This window comes from Marmota flaviventris, chromosome 6 (assembly GCF_047511675.1).
Source record: "Marmota flaviventris isolate mMarFla1 chromosome 6, mMarFla1.hap1, whole genome shotgun sequence".
NCBI lineage: Eukaryota > Metazoa > Chordata > Mammalia > Rodentia > Sciuridae > Marmota > Marmota flaviventris.
The window spans coordinates 13,606,378-13,625,744 of NC_092503.1; the positions used below are offsets into that span (position 1 = coordinate 13,606,378).

Genomic DNA, 19,367 nt, shown 5'->3' on the forward strand with positions numbered 1-19,367 from the left:
AAAGAATCAGGATCAACACAAGTATCTGCAATGATAGTCAAAGATCTTTATTTCCTATATTTAATTTCTTACAATCGGCTTGGAAAAATAGTTGTGTCCTCAAATGTACTTTCACTGGAGGAAGCTGATATGACCAAACATTAATCTGACTGATTATGGAAAAAATATTTATTCCTAAAAAACAAACATTCTATTCAGTTTCCATTTTGCATTCACTTTACACAAGCATAAAGGGCAGGTCCAAAGTAGTAAGTCCTTGGCAGAGACACGGGTCCGAGGAAAGCCTTTGGCGATTAGTGATCCAGATTCGTGAGAGTTTTTTTCCCATGAGGAAGTTTTCTATCAATGTGGAAACGTGGTGAATTTTCTCAAAAATCTTTTTTGAAGAATTTCTTTTTCCTCTTTTCTGTTGGCATTCTCTTGGATATTTTGGGGGTTAACACAGCATTCTATCTGCTTAACATTCAATTTTAGACACACCGATTATCTGCTCTATTCTTCTGAACAGCTAACTGCACTCTATAAATAAACACATCAATTTCCCTCTATTACCAGTCTTCCAGAGAATCTCATATAATTGTAATTAACCTAGTATCTACTTATCATTAAATATACTTTTGTTAGAAAGAATATACAGCATATGAAATTACAGGCCTTTCATGAGCTACAGACACATTTTATAACTCAAATAATATTTACAGTGTAAACATCACAGTTGTTACATCAGAAGAAAATGAACCACGACATTCACGACACTACACTTTATTTGGTTTCAATATTGAAGTTGTTTTCTTGAATTAGTTATGTAGAACTCAAAATGTAATTACTGTTGCCTATCATTTTCCTTCAGGAATTCTGAAAAAGAAAGAATTCACACTTGAAACACAAATGTATATTTTTGTTCATAGCATATTAGTTTCATTCACTTATCTGCCCATTTGTTGAGCATCTATTTCCCCTGGTCATAAGGACAAGTACCTTCCAGAAGACTGACTGTCACAGAGGAACTGCTTTCTTTCTAGACATGAATAGTCACACATTTGAACCTTTCACAAGTGGATAATGCACAGGATTTCCTGTCCAAAGAATTTGTCCAAAGCCACCCTTCCATAAAGATATGAAGGAAGGATGTGATCTCACAAATGAACTCACAATTTTCAAAGGACAGAGGAATCTGCCTGTGTATTTTAGTGCCTGTCCTATTTCTTAATTTGATGGAGGTTTTACCTTGGAGATATTTTTTCAATGCCCTGAATGTGATTAACTTTCATCTGTGAGCAAAGAACTTGTTGCACTTAAATGTCTAGATGTGATAAGCCATCCTTGCAGGTAAATCTGACACTACACCACTCTTAAGATAAAGGGGAGATCTACTTAGTGGACAAAAGTAATTGATCATGCAGGTGTCTTCAAGACACCCTGTCCACTTTTGTTGACTCTCTTGGAAACCTTCAATAACCACATCAGGAATGGACATGACTGTGAACTGCCTTTGGCCTGTGTGGGGCTCCGTTAATCTCTTGGACCTGGTCAGGGATTGGAATCCTGCCCACCTTCAGGTTTTACTAATAAAGTTTTATTGGAACACAGCCATTCCCATTCATTTTACATGTTATCTGTGATTGCTTTCATGCCACAACAACAAGGTTGAATAATTATAAGAGAAACAAGATAGCCCACAAAGCTGAAAACACTTACTTTGTAGGCCTTTGGAGAAAATTGCTAACTTTTAGTATGCTGATGACAAGAATTTATTAAAGCACTTGTCAAACATTGTAAATAGATTTGCAGGAGATGATGTAAATATCAATGTAACATAGTTTAGTAAATAAGTATGTCTTGTGCCCACATTTATACAAAAGCAAATTTTATAACAAGCTCACCATTTCGAAAAAGAGAAAAAAACTGTGCATGTTTTCTCTACTAAAAAAAAATATTTTATAGTGAATATTATCAGGTTTTCATGACTAAACTCACTTTATAGGTCAAAATTTGACTTTTGCTATATGAAGTTTGCTGTGTTAGTGCCAGAGTGCCTTTGTGCTTTTATAACAATGAATTATGGTGATGGTTCCCTACACTTAAATTAAATGAAGAGCTAACAGACAATTATGGAATTAAATCTTAAATTAATAAGAGCAGCATGGTTTGGTTCTCAAAAATAAAGCTAGTTTTTCTCGTGAGTGAGAGTCAGGCTCCTTTGGTTTTTAACTCAACACAAGTGTCGGAATGAGGCCAAACAGAGAGGATAACCTCTCAGATGGCACACTGTCTGAACTGTCTGCTCACTGTGAACAGCCGCTTATGTGATCAGAGTCATTTGAAGCTGTTTTCTGGGGTGGGGTCCATTTCAAGTAGAGATCCTTAAATGAAGTCTCCTGTAAAACGATTATTTAACTCTAGAATTTTTTCCTCCTCAGTGACTCTTCCCTCCTTACATAATTAGATGGTGAAAATGAGAATACAGTGAGAATACACAGATGTACTCACCGCTTCTCATCAGCTGGACTCCAAGAGCTTTTTCATTACTTTGCTAGCTCTTCAGGAAAGTCAGGGGACCCTCCCTCACTGCTGCAGAACAGAAGAAGGAAATTGGGCCTGTTAGGGCTCTTGGAAGAGAATGATTCAAAAGAAATGATAATGACGTAATGACTGTTCTCTGTAAAGTGCACTAGGGCTAAACAATCATCTTTAAATTACTTCTTAACCTCAAAGTGTCTCAAATTATTCTTTCAGAATTACAATTTAGAGGACAAAGAGAAAATATAATGTTATCTAATCTCACCCAAACAGGATTATCCTTAATACCATGCACACAAAAAAACAATTGGAATAAAAAGAGAGAACTCCACGCCCCCTGCGTTGTCCAATATCTGCACACCAAAGAGGGATAGAGATTTTACAGTATTTAAATGTACAAAATGTCTGATGGTTAAATTTGATAAAGTAAGGATATTGAATATGAAGGGAGTCCATGCAGGAACAAATTGCTGCTTGTACTCTACATGTTTTAAAAGCCAATACTTTTGATAAAACCTGTTCACAGATTCAAACTAGCCATCATTTTTAACCCTGATGAAACAGTAGAATTGGCCAGGGGGCTCATAAAAAAATACTGATGTCCAAGTCTGTACCCCAGAGTCACTGATTTCCTGGCAATTGGTTTGGGATAAGGCCCAAACATCAGTACTTTAAAAAGTTTCCAGAGTAGTCTAACATCAACCAGAGTAGTCTAATATCAAGGTTGAGAATGACTACTTCATATAGGATGGATGGATGGGTAGGCAGATAGATAGATAGATAGATAGATAGATAGATAGATAGATAGATCGATCTATCTCTGCATGTAGCTTAGTTTTGTAAGTCATTTATAATTTCTCATTTTAGCAAGTTCTCTTTTCCTTTACCTCCTCTTGCCATTCAGAATTGAGTTCAAGTATTTCTTTACAGCCATTTGTTTTCTAAGGCGGGTGTAGTTGTCGGTGAAGACTGCGTCAGAGTGGCGTTTGATGGGCACAGGGTCTTCTGAGATTGTACTGCTAAGGAATGTGAGCAAGAGAATGTCAGAGTTTAATAATAAATGCCCCAAAGCATCGACATTCCAAATCACTTTTTAATGAGTCTCATCCAATTTGATTTCAAATTTGTAAATAAGTGTGCCATTTAAGAAAAATAAATGTGACTGGACTCAATGAATATAAAAAAAGGCTTGTTCCTTCATCAATGGGCCCAGTATGTTTTACTCAAAAATTTACATTATTTTTTAGACTAAATTAAACATTATCAAAGAGTTGTCAATTTTGAAGAACTTACTGAAAGTGAAAATATGATTGGCAGATTGAGTAATGATAACATGTTTGATGAAAAGGAATAAATTCCCTTTACCTAACCCGCTTCCCAATAAGGGATTCAAGGTATTTTTTGGCAGAAAGTTGACCCAAGAGCCTACTGTAGTCACTGGTGAACACTCCATCAGCATGTCTGGCATTTCTAAAACAAGGAGAAAAGGATAGTTACTAATGCATACATGTTTCTCTAGAATATTATTCTAGCTCATTAAATAACAAATTCATCAGCTTATTATAAAAGTTGCTATTAATGCTTAAGTCCAAAAGGAAGTGTTAAGAAAGGTATGTTCTAATCATTTGTATCCTGATGGGCAAATGTTGAGTTATATATGCAGCCCAAGATTGAAAATTTTTAAAAATGAACTGTTTTAAAAGTAAATTTTTCCCTGGTAAAAGCTTTAAAATGAATGCCTTTCTGAGAAATACTTATGTGAAATATATATCATAATTTCTATATTATGATGTTTTTTTCTGCTATTCCAAATAAAGACATATGCAATGGGAAAATATGTTGATTTTGGCAAAGTCACAGACATATCTTTTCATATTTCTTCTGCCAAAATATTTGGAAACAAAATCTCTTGAGATAGGATTTTAGGGCTTATTGACCAACTTTTCCATGCAAACGAAAAACCTTTTATCCTTTGTCCTTGGTATGGAGCTACTTGATTTGTCCTGAAAGCTAGACAAGCAGTTCCATGAAGGAACAGCACTGTTAGGTGCCTTTTCCTTAGGTAGGATGAACCTCTGCCCTTAGCACCTGCTCCATCATGGAATCTGAAGTTGCTGTGGTTTTACCAGGACTGGTCCAATCTGTGATGTTGAAGCTAGGTACACAGAGTGTGAAGAGTGATGTATTCATCCTAACTTGTTGCAGTCTTTCTACAGGAAAATCATGTTCAGCTGCTGGAGCTGCTCTAAATCAAGCTGAATGAGTGACACATGAAAACCTGTAGTATTATACAGACATAGCTCCAAGGTAAGATAAAACTAGAACATTTATATTTCTAAAATATATTTTCTATATAAGATAAAGCAATAAAAATGAAGTCACCTGGATACATCATAATAGGGTGTGTCATTTTCAGCTAAAGCATTCTGCAAGATGTCAGTGTCTGCTTTTAATGAAACTTGGTCTGGCTCATTTGCTCCTTCCAGTGGCATTCTGTCATCCAACCTGTTAGAGAAAAGCACACTAGAAGTGTAAGACATTCCTTTCTCAGAAGGCAATGCTCATGGTCTTGCAACCATTTGAAATAAGAAACTAAAACTCTTGGGAAATATCATCGATTCACAATATAAGAATAGGATAATTTGACTTGATAATTTGACTTGGTTAATGAGAGTATGAACAGAAAATAATTTCATTACCTCACAAAATAAATGCCATTCAACTTTTCTAAGCTGGATATACCAAACATAAATGCTACTTAATTCAATCCTATCAGAGGATTAAGCAAAGTTCATTCCACCTTCTACTTCACTAAACCAAGTGTATCTTCACTTTGCAAAGCCAAGTTTAGGAGGTAGATATAATTCATATAAAACACTGTTCTCAATGAAAGTCAATCCCCTTCCCACCTGGTTTGGAAATGGGCTCCAGTCCATATGGAAACTGAATAACCAGTATTAAAACTGTTAGGAACTTATGTATTTGATGATATTTAGCAATAATTGCCCCAAATACCTCTAAAGAGATGAGTATTCACTATTCTTCTCTCTCTGTGTCCCTTGGCTTTGCTTCAGAGATTTACCTTAGCGTGATATATTTCTCTGTACTGATCAAGTCCAAAGAATCTCTTCATTAATGAATCATCATTCAAATTCAAAGAATTCTGTGGGGTCTTCTGGTTTCTAACTTTATGTATTAACACAGCTTTAGTAAGGAATATGTGGTGCTGTACTGCAAGTCTAAGAATTGTGTTAACTATATACAGAACTTGACTATATTTGTGAGTGCATGCACATTTTTCACAATAGCACATTATTAAAATTGTATATGTGTGTACTTTTTATTATTAGGGTAAATCTCCAAGGAGAATGTTTGTTCCAGGGCAGTTTTGTCCCTTCTGCAGTTGAAGTAGCTGGTAGTCAGTAATAAATTGTCCTCTGTGGGTCTGAAGCCCAGCAATCATCTATTGGGATCTAGCCACTCAGACAGAACCATCCTATTTCATCATCAGAGCAATGTAGGAGATGGCTTTAAACAAATTTAACAGAGAATACTAATGGCTGAAAGATAATTCACTTTATGGGGGGAAAGTACACCTGAAGCAAAAACTCAGGAATGAACAAATAAGCAAAGAAATCATTATTTGGCACTTAGATACGATTCCTGTAAACTGGAAGGAAATATCAGGTTAATGAAAGTTTAATTCACTATTTATTTTTTTAACATAAATCTATTTTATTTCAGGTACAGTTGTAAATGTGAGTAGTGGCATGCTTTATGCATTTGAAATAGGGAACACAGTTAAATTAAAGATTTTAGTTCAAACCAAGTACATTGTAGGGGAGTGTACTTCAGGAGAACAATTCTCCTGTAATTTTTAATTTGACAAAGTTATTCTGCCTAGATACATTTCTGTGCAACACGATTTTACACATATTTCACTAATAAACCACTAATCTTATGGCTGTTTACTGATTGATCTTAGAAATGAACTACAATGAGGTTGACAACTAAACAAGTATTTTTTCCACCAGACGGTGAACTGAACTGAGGTGACAGAGCATAAACGCTTCTTCTCACTTATCTAACACTGGTTCTCAATGAAAGTCAAACCCCCTTCCCACCCGGTTTGGAAATGGGCTCCAGTCCATATGTAAAGCTAGGCAATGATGCTCTCTCAGGCCCTGGAGGTGAACTCCAGGACTCAGAAGGACTGTGTTGACTTTATGTTGGCAAAGAACTTGCTCAACACAGCAATTAAAAGCTTTAAATAAATGACACATAATTTAAAATATGGCACCATCCAAAATAACATGTAGGAAGTTCCCATTTCAATAAAGGAACGTTTGACTATCTCAAATTAAAAGTGAACTTCTAAGTTACCTCAGAGCAGAAGATGGTCCGAAGAGAGGCCATGCAGAATTCTGTGAGAAGAGCACACTGGAGAGCGCCAGGAGCAGGAGGAGCTGGGGTTTGCTTCTGGCTTCCATCTCTGTGCCTCTGAAGAGAGAACCACACAAGCTTTCTGCATCACACTGTCACCACAAGGTAATTCTAAGGGCTAGCGGTATTTCTGAAGGGTCTTGCTCTGTTATTTCATCTTCAAGAAAGAGTCAATCAGAAATATGATTGCCTTTAAAAAAATCCTTTTTTTTTTTTTTTTAAAAAAATACCTTTATTATATTTGTTTTATTTTTATGTGGTGCCAGGGATCAAACTCAGTGCCTCACGCATGCTAAGCAAGGGCTCTATCACTCAGCCACAACTCCAGCCCAATATGATTGCCTTTTAAATCAAGAAGATTTCTTTTCGCGACAGGTGTTTGAGTAAAAAACTAGGATCCTGTGTGTTTGCTTCCCAGGACTTGCCAGGCACTTATGGGCTGAAGTATATATTGAATGCCATGTTTCTATTGTGCTGGAAAAAAACCCTGGGGATAATAATTTTTTAGTATCTTTTCTGATGAAGTAAAGAGCTTCAAGAAATTAAGTGATTTTTCTACGTTATGCTTTTCATATCTAACTTATAAAACTGGGGTGTCACCTCTTTAATAATACTTCTACCATGAAAATCATGTACACGTTTGTATATTTTTGTTTGCATATATAGTAATATAATGCATACATACCTATCAGTAAAAAAAAAAGATTTTATATATACATTTTTGTTCTCTTAATTGTAGATATCACTGTATACTTACTTCCTGGGATCTGGCTTTGAATAACTTAACTCAATTAAGAATTAAAAAATTAAGATCCTCCCAAATAATCGAACAGCATTTTGTCATTGAAATAAATTCAAATAAAATGAAAATTTTAAAACAAAACTTGTTTTTCTTGCATTTGATTCATACATTTTATTTCTAAATAGTTTCTAGATAAAAATTTAGGTTTCAATATTTCTTTCTCTTTCTGCCTGTAAAACTCACAGCACTTAAAATGAAGAGGAAAATAAATGTTTTCTAGGTTCACATAATCAACATGTAAAACAAAAAGAACAGCACCTTAAAAACAAGTTGAAAACTACAAAAAACAATTGTATTCACTGTACCTTTCAGTCAAATATCTGTACAGATGCAAACATAGCCTACTTGGATGCATTTTTTTCCAAAAACCATACTTGGTAAAGGAATAAACCAGGTAAATATTTTTTCAAACAAAAAGATTCTGATAATCAATTCACACAAGAAAAACTGAGATACCTCTATGCTTACCAGGTGACTTGAGAAACTTGTCTTTTTGCAGTTTCCAAGGAAGGGTACTGTAAAATTCTTTTCACGAGAGAGAAAACTTCAGTATAGCCTGAGAAAAGTTTCAAAGATAGGAAGAATAAAGGAGAAAGGTAAAGTGTGTACTTACCCAGCTGAACAGTGTATTCTGGGGAGCGCTGGAGCTGTCTGAGGTGCTGAAGTCCTGGGTGCCCAGACAGGCTGCTTTAGCACTGGCTGGGGGCTAGCTGATACTGCCAGCTACTGCTCTGCACTCTGACCAGCATTCAAAGTTGGTCATTTTATAGGGCTTAGACTTAGGGCTGAGCAATCACAAAGCTCTTTGAAAGACGTCACAGTCGTGCTCCCACGGGCCTGAAGTTCTTATTCAATTGTCATTATGACTGATTTAAAGAAATTTATAGTGAGTAACTTCAAGACATAAGATAAAAAGAGGAAGCATATTTTTTAAGACCCAAAAGTATCAAGCATAATGTGAAATGTTTTAGTCTTTAATTAGTTGGAATTAAGAGAGTGATTATAGCGTGATATCCAGGACCACTGAGGTTCCTCCAAAAACCAAGGACTTTATGTAGAAACAATGCAAAAAGCAAAACATCACTTATATTCTTCATGCTTCTGTTTAATTCTCTCTCTCTCTCTTTTTTTTTTTTTACAAAGCATCAATTTTTCTAATGCCTTTTTATACTATCCATGTAGGTCCTGATTTAATATTTCTTGAAATCTATCCTGATTTTAAAAGCAACCAAAAGTGATTTTTCACTTTTCTGTCATTATACTTCATTTATGTTGAAAGCAATCCTAGGGAAAAAGTCTCAGCAAGTTTCTACGATGGTGTAATATGCACACCATCACACAAAGCAGTAGCAGTATTGCTATTTCACATTTTGTATAAATGTCATAACCCTTAGTACATTTTCACACATACTGCTTCAAATTATCCCCCCAAATTACTGACAACTGTAGACCCTCATGGAATTAAATATTCCTTCCTTTAAAAAAGTGATCCTCTTAATTTTCTAAGTCCTTATAATATGATGAATTATTTTACTTTCCACCCCTACTCTCACCACACATATCCATATCAGTTTTTGAATATTTCTGACTCAATCACTTTACAGGTGGTTTAAGATAATTACTTAAATATATTTGTAGAGTCCTCTGATTAATACTTCATTTTTATTAGTGGGTTTTTTAACTCAAAGTAGTTTTCAAGTAGTATATTCAGTCAGAGTTTAACATCAAAATGTGGCAACATAAACAACTTCATGAATTAAAACATTAAAATGCTCTTTCCTTTTATTTTTAAAAACTAGTGTGTATATTCTTACATTTTTATTTGTAGATTCCTCAAGGAAAGTGGCTCTAAAACCCTCTTTCTTTCTTTTATTTTAAGATTTTAGTATCTATTTGCTGCATTCAAAGTCAGACTGATCCAGTAAAAAAATATCTTGCTATGCTTAATCATATTTCTAATTCACTTACAAGAAAAATTAAATGAATTAAATTTCAAAATGTCTGGAAATTTGTTTCTTAGTTGACAGCTCTGACTTAAGCCAGAGTTCCTGTGGCTTAATTCCAGGAAATCTTTTTTTAACTGATTATTACAAAGCAGAGGTTGAAATGGCTCTCATATGGAATTTTTTTATCTTTAGCTCTTCGTCACCCAATTCTCAGTGAAGCAATTTTATTTAAGGCCAGCAACAACAAACTAAATTGATTAAGAATCATAGACAATTCAATGCTGAGTGATAAGCAGGAAAAATACATAAAAATTGATTATTATTTGGTCTAAGCAAGCACTTAGCTTTGACAAAGACTAACTAAAGTAGATTTTTCCAATAGTAAAGACAGTTTCTGCTCTCCCAATATAATAATAGAACATAAAATAAAAAGGGAATAACTCAATTTTCTTACCTTTGAATAAAATAAACCAAATCAAAAACTGCATTTTTCTTTTGAATTTAAATGAGAAAGGAGAACCATTTCATAATGGGATCATAGCACCATCTGCAGGTTAGAAATCTTAATTCCCAGATTTTATCAAAATATGTTTCTGTTTCCTTCTTTCAAGGAAATGCAATGTAAACCAGAAGCCCTTTAACCAGTTCACTTGGTGATGCTTTCAGAGAAATAAATATAAGAAAAGGAATGTGGTTGAATTAGTCCTAAACACTGTGTTACCAAAACTCAATAAACACAACGGAGAATTTACTGTTTAAATGTACTTTCCCACTACTTGGACACATCTTTCTATAATTTTCCCATATGTCTAGCAAAATTTGTTTCCTATGTTAAGGCTTCTCAGTCAAGTAATATTTGTAACAAGGGGAACTCTCATTCATATGTGCAGGTAGATCAAATATTCAAAATCCTTCTTTTACAAATAAGTAAATCGATGTCCAGAGAGTTTAAGTAATTTTTGCAAGTCACTCAAGCTGCTAAAAACAAACATTAGATTGGTAGTCAGGGCTTCTGATCTTGTTGAGCATTCTTCTCTTTAAGAACTGTGATGTTCTTTAATTGTTGCTATTAGCATTATTGATGCTAACTGGCCAGATACAGAAATAGAAAGCTCATAAAAATATTAGTATGTCCTCTTCCCTTTATTCACCAACAGAACCAAAGGCAGGGACAAAGCATGGTCATTTTATACTGAACCACATTGGATGCAAGGAGGTAAATGGAAGGGATTTTCAAACTCAGGCAGAAATGCAGATTCACCCTTGTTTCTTTAATGCAAAGACCGACCAGAGGTGCCTTATGGCCAGGAGGCATGGCCTGCCTCAGCTGTGGTCTGCTGCCTCTGGGCGTGACAGGGTTGGCTCCCTAGCTCACCTTCAGTGTTGGTATTTTTCGATGGCTAAAACAACAAAAGAAGAAGATTACTTTGTAACTTGTAAAAATTATATAAAATTTATATATTGGTTACCGTAGTGAAATGTTAGTGGGACATGGAAAAATCCTCATATATGTGTTCTGAATGGCTGCTTTTGTGCCATTGAGAACAGTTGCCACAAAGTCTGTACACTTTACAAATCTTGAAATGTTTACTCTTTGATCCTTCATAAAAGAGGCCTGTCAATCCCTGGTCTAGAACCTCCTATTTAGGAAGGTATTTTGCCTTAATGTTCTTAAGTCCTATAGATTTAAAAAACTAAATTTTATTAGGAAATTAATAAACACGTATATGCATACACAAACATTTTTGTATCTAATATATAAAATGCTAATGTTAATATGTATGTATATATGTAATATACATGTTTATATGTGTCTAAATGCATTGTACTTTTAAAATATACATGTATATTATATATATATAATATTTACATAGTATCTAATATTATATATGTAATATTTGCCTAGTATGTTAATAGAAATTGGAAAATAAATAAAGTGTCTTTCTTTGTACTCTAATGCATGAAAGTTATATGTATAAAATATATTTGATTCTTTTTTACTTTTGATACATAAAATTGTGCCATTGTGACATTTTGGTATATGTATATAGTGTGTATCATTCAAATGAGAGTAAACTCCTAAAACATTTTTTTTTTTGTGAAAATATTCAAAGTATTTTTTCCCTTAGGCTTTTTTTTTTTTTTTACTGTCATTTACAGCAACCTGGATGAAACTGGAGATCATTATGCTAAATGAAATAAGCCAGACACAGAAAGACAAGTACCACATGATCTCACTCATATGTGGAATCTAGAAGAGTTGATCTTATAGATGTTGAGAATAGAAAGGTGGTTACCAGAGGCTGAAGATGGAAGGGCTAAGAACGACCAGGGAAAGGTTGGTTAATGCTATGAAGGTATGGCTAGTTATGAGAAAGAAGTTCTGGTGTGCTACTGCACATGATGGTGACTGTAGAGAACCATAACTTACTTGCTAAAGTTTATATCTGGACTGTCCTCCCAAAGGCCATGTGTTAAAGCTTGGCCCAGCCTGGGGTGCTATTGGGAGGTGGTAGAAGTTTTAAGAGGTGGGGCTTAGTGGGAGGTCTTCCAGTTATTGGAAGTATGCCCTTGAAAGGGAGAATGAGACCTCACCCCTCTCCTCTTCCGCCCCTTTGCATCCTGCCATGAGGTCAATGTTTTTCTCCACCTATAGATGACTGCCAGGATATGCTGCTCACCACAGGTCCAAACGCACTGAGGCCAACCAAACATGGGCAACAACCAACAGTGAGCCAAAATAAGTCACTTCTTTTTATAAGTTGATAATCACAGGTACTCCTTACAGTATTGGAAAGCTGAGCACTGGTTATAGAACAGTACAATAGAACTTTTAGTTCTCTAATTTAAAAAATTTACACTTATTTTTGTAATTCTTATAATCTCCTATTGTTGATTTGATTTGATGAAAACAATGTTCTAACAAAGGTCAATTTTCTCCTTAAAGTAACTTATTAAAATTAATGCTGTAGTCTGAAATATTTTAATGAATACTAAGCATTTGGACATCTAATGATCTAGCTGATATGGTTGAGGATAATGTCTCCCTTAACTCTAAAACACCATGACCGATCCCACTTAACCAGTGCTGATAATTTCATAGAAAATGATTGATTTTTGAAATTTCTTCTTCAAATCAAAATATGTGACAGATGTGCTCTATTAAGATTAGGGAGTGGACAGTAGAAGCTAACAGGGCTTCCTTTTACAGCTGATTGCCACCAGACCTATCAAAACAGAGAAACACTTTCAACAATGGTACAGGCAAAAGGAGACTAGCCTGTATGACAGAGAGTCCCCACACCCTGCTTAGGAAGAGCCCACATGAATGGAGAGTGGCTACCAATGTTCAGGTCTTGAACGACTTTATCAAGAATCAACACAGATGATCCCTAGGGACCAGATAGAACTGCATTTTTCACTAGATAGCAGCCAGGCACAGACATAGGCAGACTCCTAGAATTCACATTGTTCTGTCTACTCTCCGAAACTTAGTTGTTATTCTGATGAATAAAAGAGGGACACAAATTCTGAAAATTATAGCATTTACCCCCAAATGACTAGGATTATAATTGCTATGGAATGGAGGAAATGGAAATTAGAGAAAATGCTTTGAAATTATTCTTTTTCTTTGTACATTATACTAGTTGCCCTGGTAAAATTAATAGTATTACTTTACCAACAATTTTGAGTTTTATATGATCATAGCTTGTCTAGGAGGAGCCTGTCCAGGATCCTATGTCCTACTTCATGTCAAAATCAGTTCAAAAGAGACCCTGAGGCATAAACCTGGTAACTCTGAGCTTCCTGCTAGACTGAAGAATGGAGGCAGGCAGTGTCTGCCCTTTTCATAATAACAATGTGTCCTCTTCCTTTTCTTTCTTCAGTTATTCTGGCTGGTCTCCAGCTTTGACATCTGGCTCCTCAACCTTAGTCTTCCCCAATCCATTCTTGGATTTTATGTTACCAACCTGTCCCTTTTGCTCATTCCGATATAAGCTCAGAGTACACCTGACTTTTGATGTCTCCCAGGACACATTTGATGTCACAGATCAACTTCTGCTGGATATTCTCTAGTTGACCCCTCTCTGCTCTTCTCTAGTCTGCCTCTTGTCATTTGGGGACTGACCTTCATGGACTGCAACATCCATGCTCTCTGGTCCTCTGGTTGCTATTTAAGTTTAGCTAAAGACAGGTACTGGTAGGAAATCAAAGGAATAAAAGAAAAGTCAAGAAAGTTCTAGGCATTTACTTCTCCTGGGCCATGGTTTGAAAGTGACAATATTCATCTCCAAGAAGACCCAGCTTCTGCAGGGAAGCCTCTGTCCTATAGCCCTTGAGTGGCAACAGCTTCCTGCTGAGGATAATCCATTAGCCCTTTGCTACATCATTGGTTCTAAATCTTTATTAAACTCCCCTCAACTAACCTTTATAAAGAGCCATCTGCATTCTTTCTGGTGTCTTCCCCTACCTGAACCCAACCTCGCACTTCTAAGAGTATCTGGAGACATTCAATTTTAGGATTCCACAGCTTTTAGAAAGTTGGCTCAATTTTAAAGGTTAAATTTTTCTCATTTGAGTTGGGAGAAATCCTTAAGAAAATCATTGCAGAAGCTTGAAAGAAGGTCAGTAGAGCCCCAAGAAATTCTATTGAGTTGGTGAGCAATAGAGTTTTGAAGATTGTGGCTAAAATACAAATAAATTGGAAGCCCATTCAGGCCCTCAAGTGCCACTCAACTGCCTTCAAGAAAAGAGACAGGATCCATCCCCAATGTCTGTCTGAAGGAAGATCCATGTGCTGTGGGAAGCCAGACACCAGAATGTGAACCTGACCCGGGTCTTTGTGGGGCGTGGCAGAAGAGCCCTGGGAAGGAGACCTAAAGCAAACATGACCCTTTCTCTGTAGGGCTCCTGGCGCCTGGCCCTCAGGAAAGACAATGTCACTGTCTAGGAAGCAAGAGCTGTGGCTACTTGATAACCCATTTTTTTTCTTAATCATCATCCTAATATCCTGTATCTGTACTCATTGCAATGCACTTCCCAGTCTGGAAGACTGATGCTCTCATTTCTGACTCATAAAACCATAATTTTCAGCTAGAAAATTTTAAGATAATTTAGTCCTGCCACTATGTGTTGAGAAATTATGGCAACTTCACATCTAAGAGTCAAGTAGCTTTGAACAATAGAGCTCAGGGACACTTCTTTTCTTCTTCCAAGTGGATTGTGGGACCAGCTAATTAGCAACCCATAGAATAGAAGTTTTCCTGGAAACAAAAGTGACAAGAAGAATGGAGAAGAGTGTGTGACTATGTTTCTGTTTGATCATCTGAACTTACCATGGGCATTTGATTCATGGGTATTTATGATAACAAACAGTTGATTCCAGTGATTTATATTTGCTTGGAAATAGTTCTTACTCAAAATCATAACCAAATGAGCTATGATTGAGAGCATCAGAACAGGGAATAGCTTCCTAGGTCCACCTGAGACTTGGTCTGTCTCCAAGGCCTTTACGGTATCTCAAAAAACTACCTTGTTGAGAAACAGTAAAAGTCATTTTTTTCCCCAAGCAAGAGTCTTGAGCCTAATTACATAGAAAAAGCACCCAGTGATTCTTTCTTCTTTCCTTTCACAAGAAGGACTGTTCTTGGCATTTTTCTTGAGGAGGGAATGAAAATTGACACTTCTGGAATCATCTGAGGCTCTACAAGTGGATATGTGACCTTTTAATAATTATACTCATGTGCACCACACTTCTTCTCACTCAAGAAGGCATAATTGTTTGTGGGATCCCAAGCTCTTTGGGCGACAGAGCTGAGGAGTCCCTCAAGAAGGCCAAGTCAACCTGATTCCTCTCCCACGATTTCAGCAGACTCCAGTGTGGTCCCACTAACTACCTCCTGTCGTCTTTCTCTTCTCCATGATGCTGCCAAGGTGATCTACCCCAGAGACATCTCTGATGCTATCACTGCAGCACTCTGTTGTTCAAAGCCTTTGTACGGTTCTCCATTGCTCTTAAAGTCCTGCCCAGAAACAGGCTTGCAAGCCTGGTTCCTGTTGCTCCATTAGGAGCATCTTGCTGTCTCCCACCCTCCACGATCAACTTTCAGCCACCCTGAATAACTTTTATATCCTCAGAAGTTCCATATTCTCTCTTGCCTCTGACTTTGTACACATCCATTTTCTTCTCAAGTAATAACACGACAGTCTCTTACCCTTCAGCTCTCAGCTTACAGAATGTTTTCCCACAAAGAGCTCACTCCTTTCCCTCATTAAATCTGGGCTAGATACCTGGTATTTGGGCTCCCGTTCAACCTTATATTTCTGATAGCCTAACAGAGAATGCTGGATTATTACGATTATTACTACACTTCCAAACAACTTTAACATCATAAGTACAGTGCCTGACATAAGAGTTGTTTAGTAACAATTTTAAATACGTGAATAGATGAGATGGAAATTGTACTTAGTTCAATGCTATGTGATTTGGGCTTTAGAACTTTTTTGTCATTATTTTTTTAGTTCAATGTCCAACACTTCTTTCCTATCCTCAAATCCAACTTAATATTAACTAAAATATTTTGATTTTGAATTTAACTGTTTTTTTTTTTTAAAGTGAACTCATTGTCAAAGATTGGGAAAGAACAGACAAAATCAATAACAGAAAGACAAAAAGCTAACTGAAGAAAAAGCAATAATGGAAGAAAACTAACAAAATTAGAAAACCAGATGAAATAACTTTTGGAAAATGCTATGGAAAGGGTAGAGGTTTATCTGGAATGAAATTGATACATATTTCAGCTATGGCTTGCCTCTCTACTGGTGATTGAACTTCAAGCAGCTCTGCCATCTAAGGGTTTAGAGAATGCTTGAGCTATCGAAAGTGGATCCTTTCAGGGGCCAAGGAAGCCCTGTCACAGCAGTGGAAGTATAAAAATTGTACAACAATGGCACCTAACTTGGACCCACTGGTGTAAATATATATCGTACCTCCCAGAAGCAGCCGACCAAAGGCACTATATCTGAACTCAAGAGCCGAAGTCAGAGTGACCCTGCTTACATGGGTCTTAGTGATTCACTCGAAGAATTAGGGGTTCCCATCCCTGCAAATCTGGGCCTGTGCGTTTAGAGGTCTTGCTAACTAGACAAGAAAAGCTCCCACCTGGGGCCCCACAAGAGTCCCATTCAAACTTAAGTTATTTTATTTTGGGGTGCTACATTTTTTATTTTGTATAGTAGGCACACAAATGCAGCAGTCACATCCAGGAAAGGAATGGGGCCCAGGGACTCAGATATCTGAAGAATGAGGATCTGTCTCCTCACTAGGGATGCTACAGAGCACATCAGTGTGCCTTCTGAGAGCAAGGGAAATCCAGAACGGGCAGAAGTAGAGAACGTGAGCATGAGTTTAATCGTGGATTACAAATCTTTCCCAGATTTAAATCTTACATCATTGTTGTTGAAGAAGGTTTAAGAAATGGAATTATATGTTATTTAAATGTTCTAGAGGTCAATTTGGAAAAGTATGTACACTATATTTCAAATGTTAAAAATATTTATTTAATCTTTTGCCCAAAGACTGACACAGAAATTTCATTTCCACAAATTTAATCTGATTAAATTAGGATTCTAACTCATTATAGCCTAAATAATTATGATCCTACTTAATTTCCTGAATGAAGGAATGTGTTGGTAGCATAATATAGCTAAGTCTCTCTTCCTCAGAAGAATGTAAGTTCTGAAAAAGTAAGAACCGTGCCTGGGTTTTTTCCCCTCCTTCTCTAGCACTATAGAATCTACCTGGGGTATATAATCAATTTTTATTATATTTAAATTTGGAAGAATCAGTTATGATATATGCATAAATGGGGTATTTTATACACCAAAATGCTTACAATTATGTTTATTTAAATAGTGATATGTTAACAATAACTAACTTTTTAAAGTATCTAACAAAAATGCCTTTTAGCATGGTTTCATACTTGGGGGTACATATTGTATGTGTAATTTTAAGAATTAAAATCTCTTTAAGAATACATATCAATGTCATAATAAGAGTTATCCATGGGAAATATTTTTGATAATTCTTTCTCAATTCTCTTTTCTAAATGGTAAAGCACCTGCATTTAATATGTACCATTAGTACCAGATATATAAAATTATAAAGAGACATCCAAGAATAATGGAGTGATACAAAATGCATTTCAGAGATATCTTCCTTGAGCAATGTTTCTATTCTTGTCTAGAACCAAAAGAGAAAAAAAATAAATCCCTTGGATATAATAAGGAGAGATATAGTGCTTCAATAATTTTGATGGATAGTAAAGTTAGAAATTGGATGCTTTAAAATTGTAGCTTTTCTAAGGAACAGCAGATTTTGAATGCATTAGGATTATTGTGGTTTTACAAAAACAAACAAAAAAGCCCAAAGGCAATTTGCTGTAAATTTAAAGTGTAAAGGATCAAGATTCAAAATTCCAAGTATTAAAATCTTCACTCAAAAACAAAGAGGCATCTACTTAAGCTAAGAGTTTTGCTTAGGATAGGTTGGCACTTTACATCATAAAGCATCAAAACTTATGTTTTCCTACATTGAAAACCTTTCCAGAACTGGGATCTGTTTCCCCCAATCTGTCTTCTGAAGTAGTTTCAGGTTAACACATCAAAGCGCTGGGGAAAGAAATTGTCTAGCAATTTACATTGAGCATTAGATTTTGCAGGCTTATTTCACCCTTTTCCATTTCCATTCCTCATATACATTTACCATAGCATATGTCAGGGTCTTCCTAAAACTTCCCTTTGTGCTTTTTAACACAATGATGTTCAGGAAATTGCTGGCTTCTTCAGTTGCCAAGTGTATACAGAACATGGAGAAGCCATTTGCTTTATGAAAATCAACTGAGAAAAAGGTATCTTAGTATTCCCTAAAAAATTTCAATTGTAAATATTTTTGTTTCATTTCTAGAAACCATGAACACGACCTAGAAAGTTTCAATGGTTTGATAAATAATAAATAAATTCATAATGAGATACTTACAATAGACATAAAAAAAGCTAAGATAATCACTAAATATGGAGAATTATGTGCTAGAGAAATACCAATATATTCACAAAAGCTACACGAACAGAGGGCATATTTGATAGTTTAAAGCTAGTGCTAGAAAGCTATACCATAATTTCTGGCTTACATGTCTCCTTCTTTGGAGAAAATGGGATAAAGGATTGGTGAGCAGATGACCGATCTGAATAGAAAGTCTAGAAAAGAGAGCATTTTTTGAATTTTCTTTGCAGCATTGAGCTGTAAAGGCATGTCAAATTAGCTTTGTATTCTTCAAGTCAGTGTTCTTTTTAAAAAATTTAATTTACTTATTTATTCATTTATTTAAATTTGTTCCAATTAGTTATACATGACAGCAGAATGCATTTTGACACATTGTACACATATGGAGCACAACTTCTCATTCCTCTGGCCTTACATGATGCAGAGTCACACCAGTCCTGTACTCATCTGTGTATATAGGGTAATAATGTCTCATTCCACCATCCTTCCCACCTCCACACTCCTCCTCTCCCCCAACTCCCCTCTGCATAATCCCAAATTCCTCATTCTTCTCAGTGTACCGCCACCGCCCCCCGCCTTATGGATGAGCATATGC

The 19,367-nt window shown here is 35.9% G+C and overlaps 1 protein-coding gene across 1 annotated transcript; it reads right to left on the reverse strand.

The window, feature by feature from the left end:
• Positions 1-786: 786 nt before the first annotated feature.
• On the reverse strand, positions 787-8,460 carry Vip (vasoactive intestinal peptide). Its single transcript, XM_027939577.2, has 7 exons — positions 8,379-8,460; positions 6,904-7,020; positions 4,903-5,025; positions 3,886-3,990; positions 3,408-3,539; positions 2,491-2,571; positions 787-855 (listed from the first exon to the last, which is right to left on the reverse strand). The coding sequence occupies exons 2-6, from the start codon at positions 7,008-7,010 to the stop codon at positions 2,526-2,528; spliced, it is 513 nt and encodes a 170-aa protein (XP_027795378.1). The 5' UTR covers positions 7,011-7,020; positions 8,379-8,460; the 3' UTR covers positions 787-855; positions 2,491-2,525.
• Positions 8,461-19,367: the final 10,907 nt, after the last annotated feature.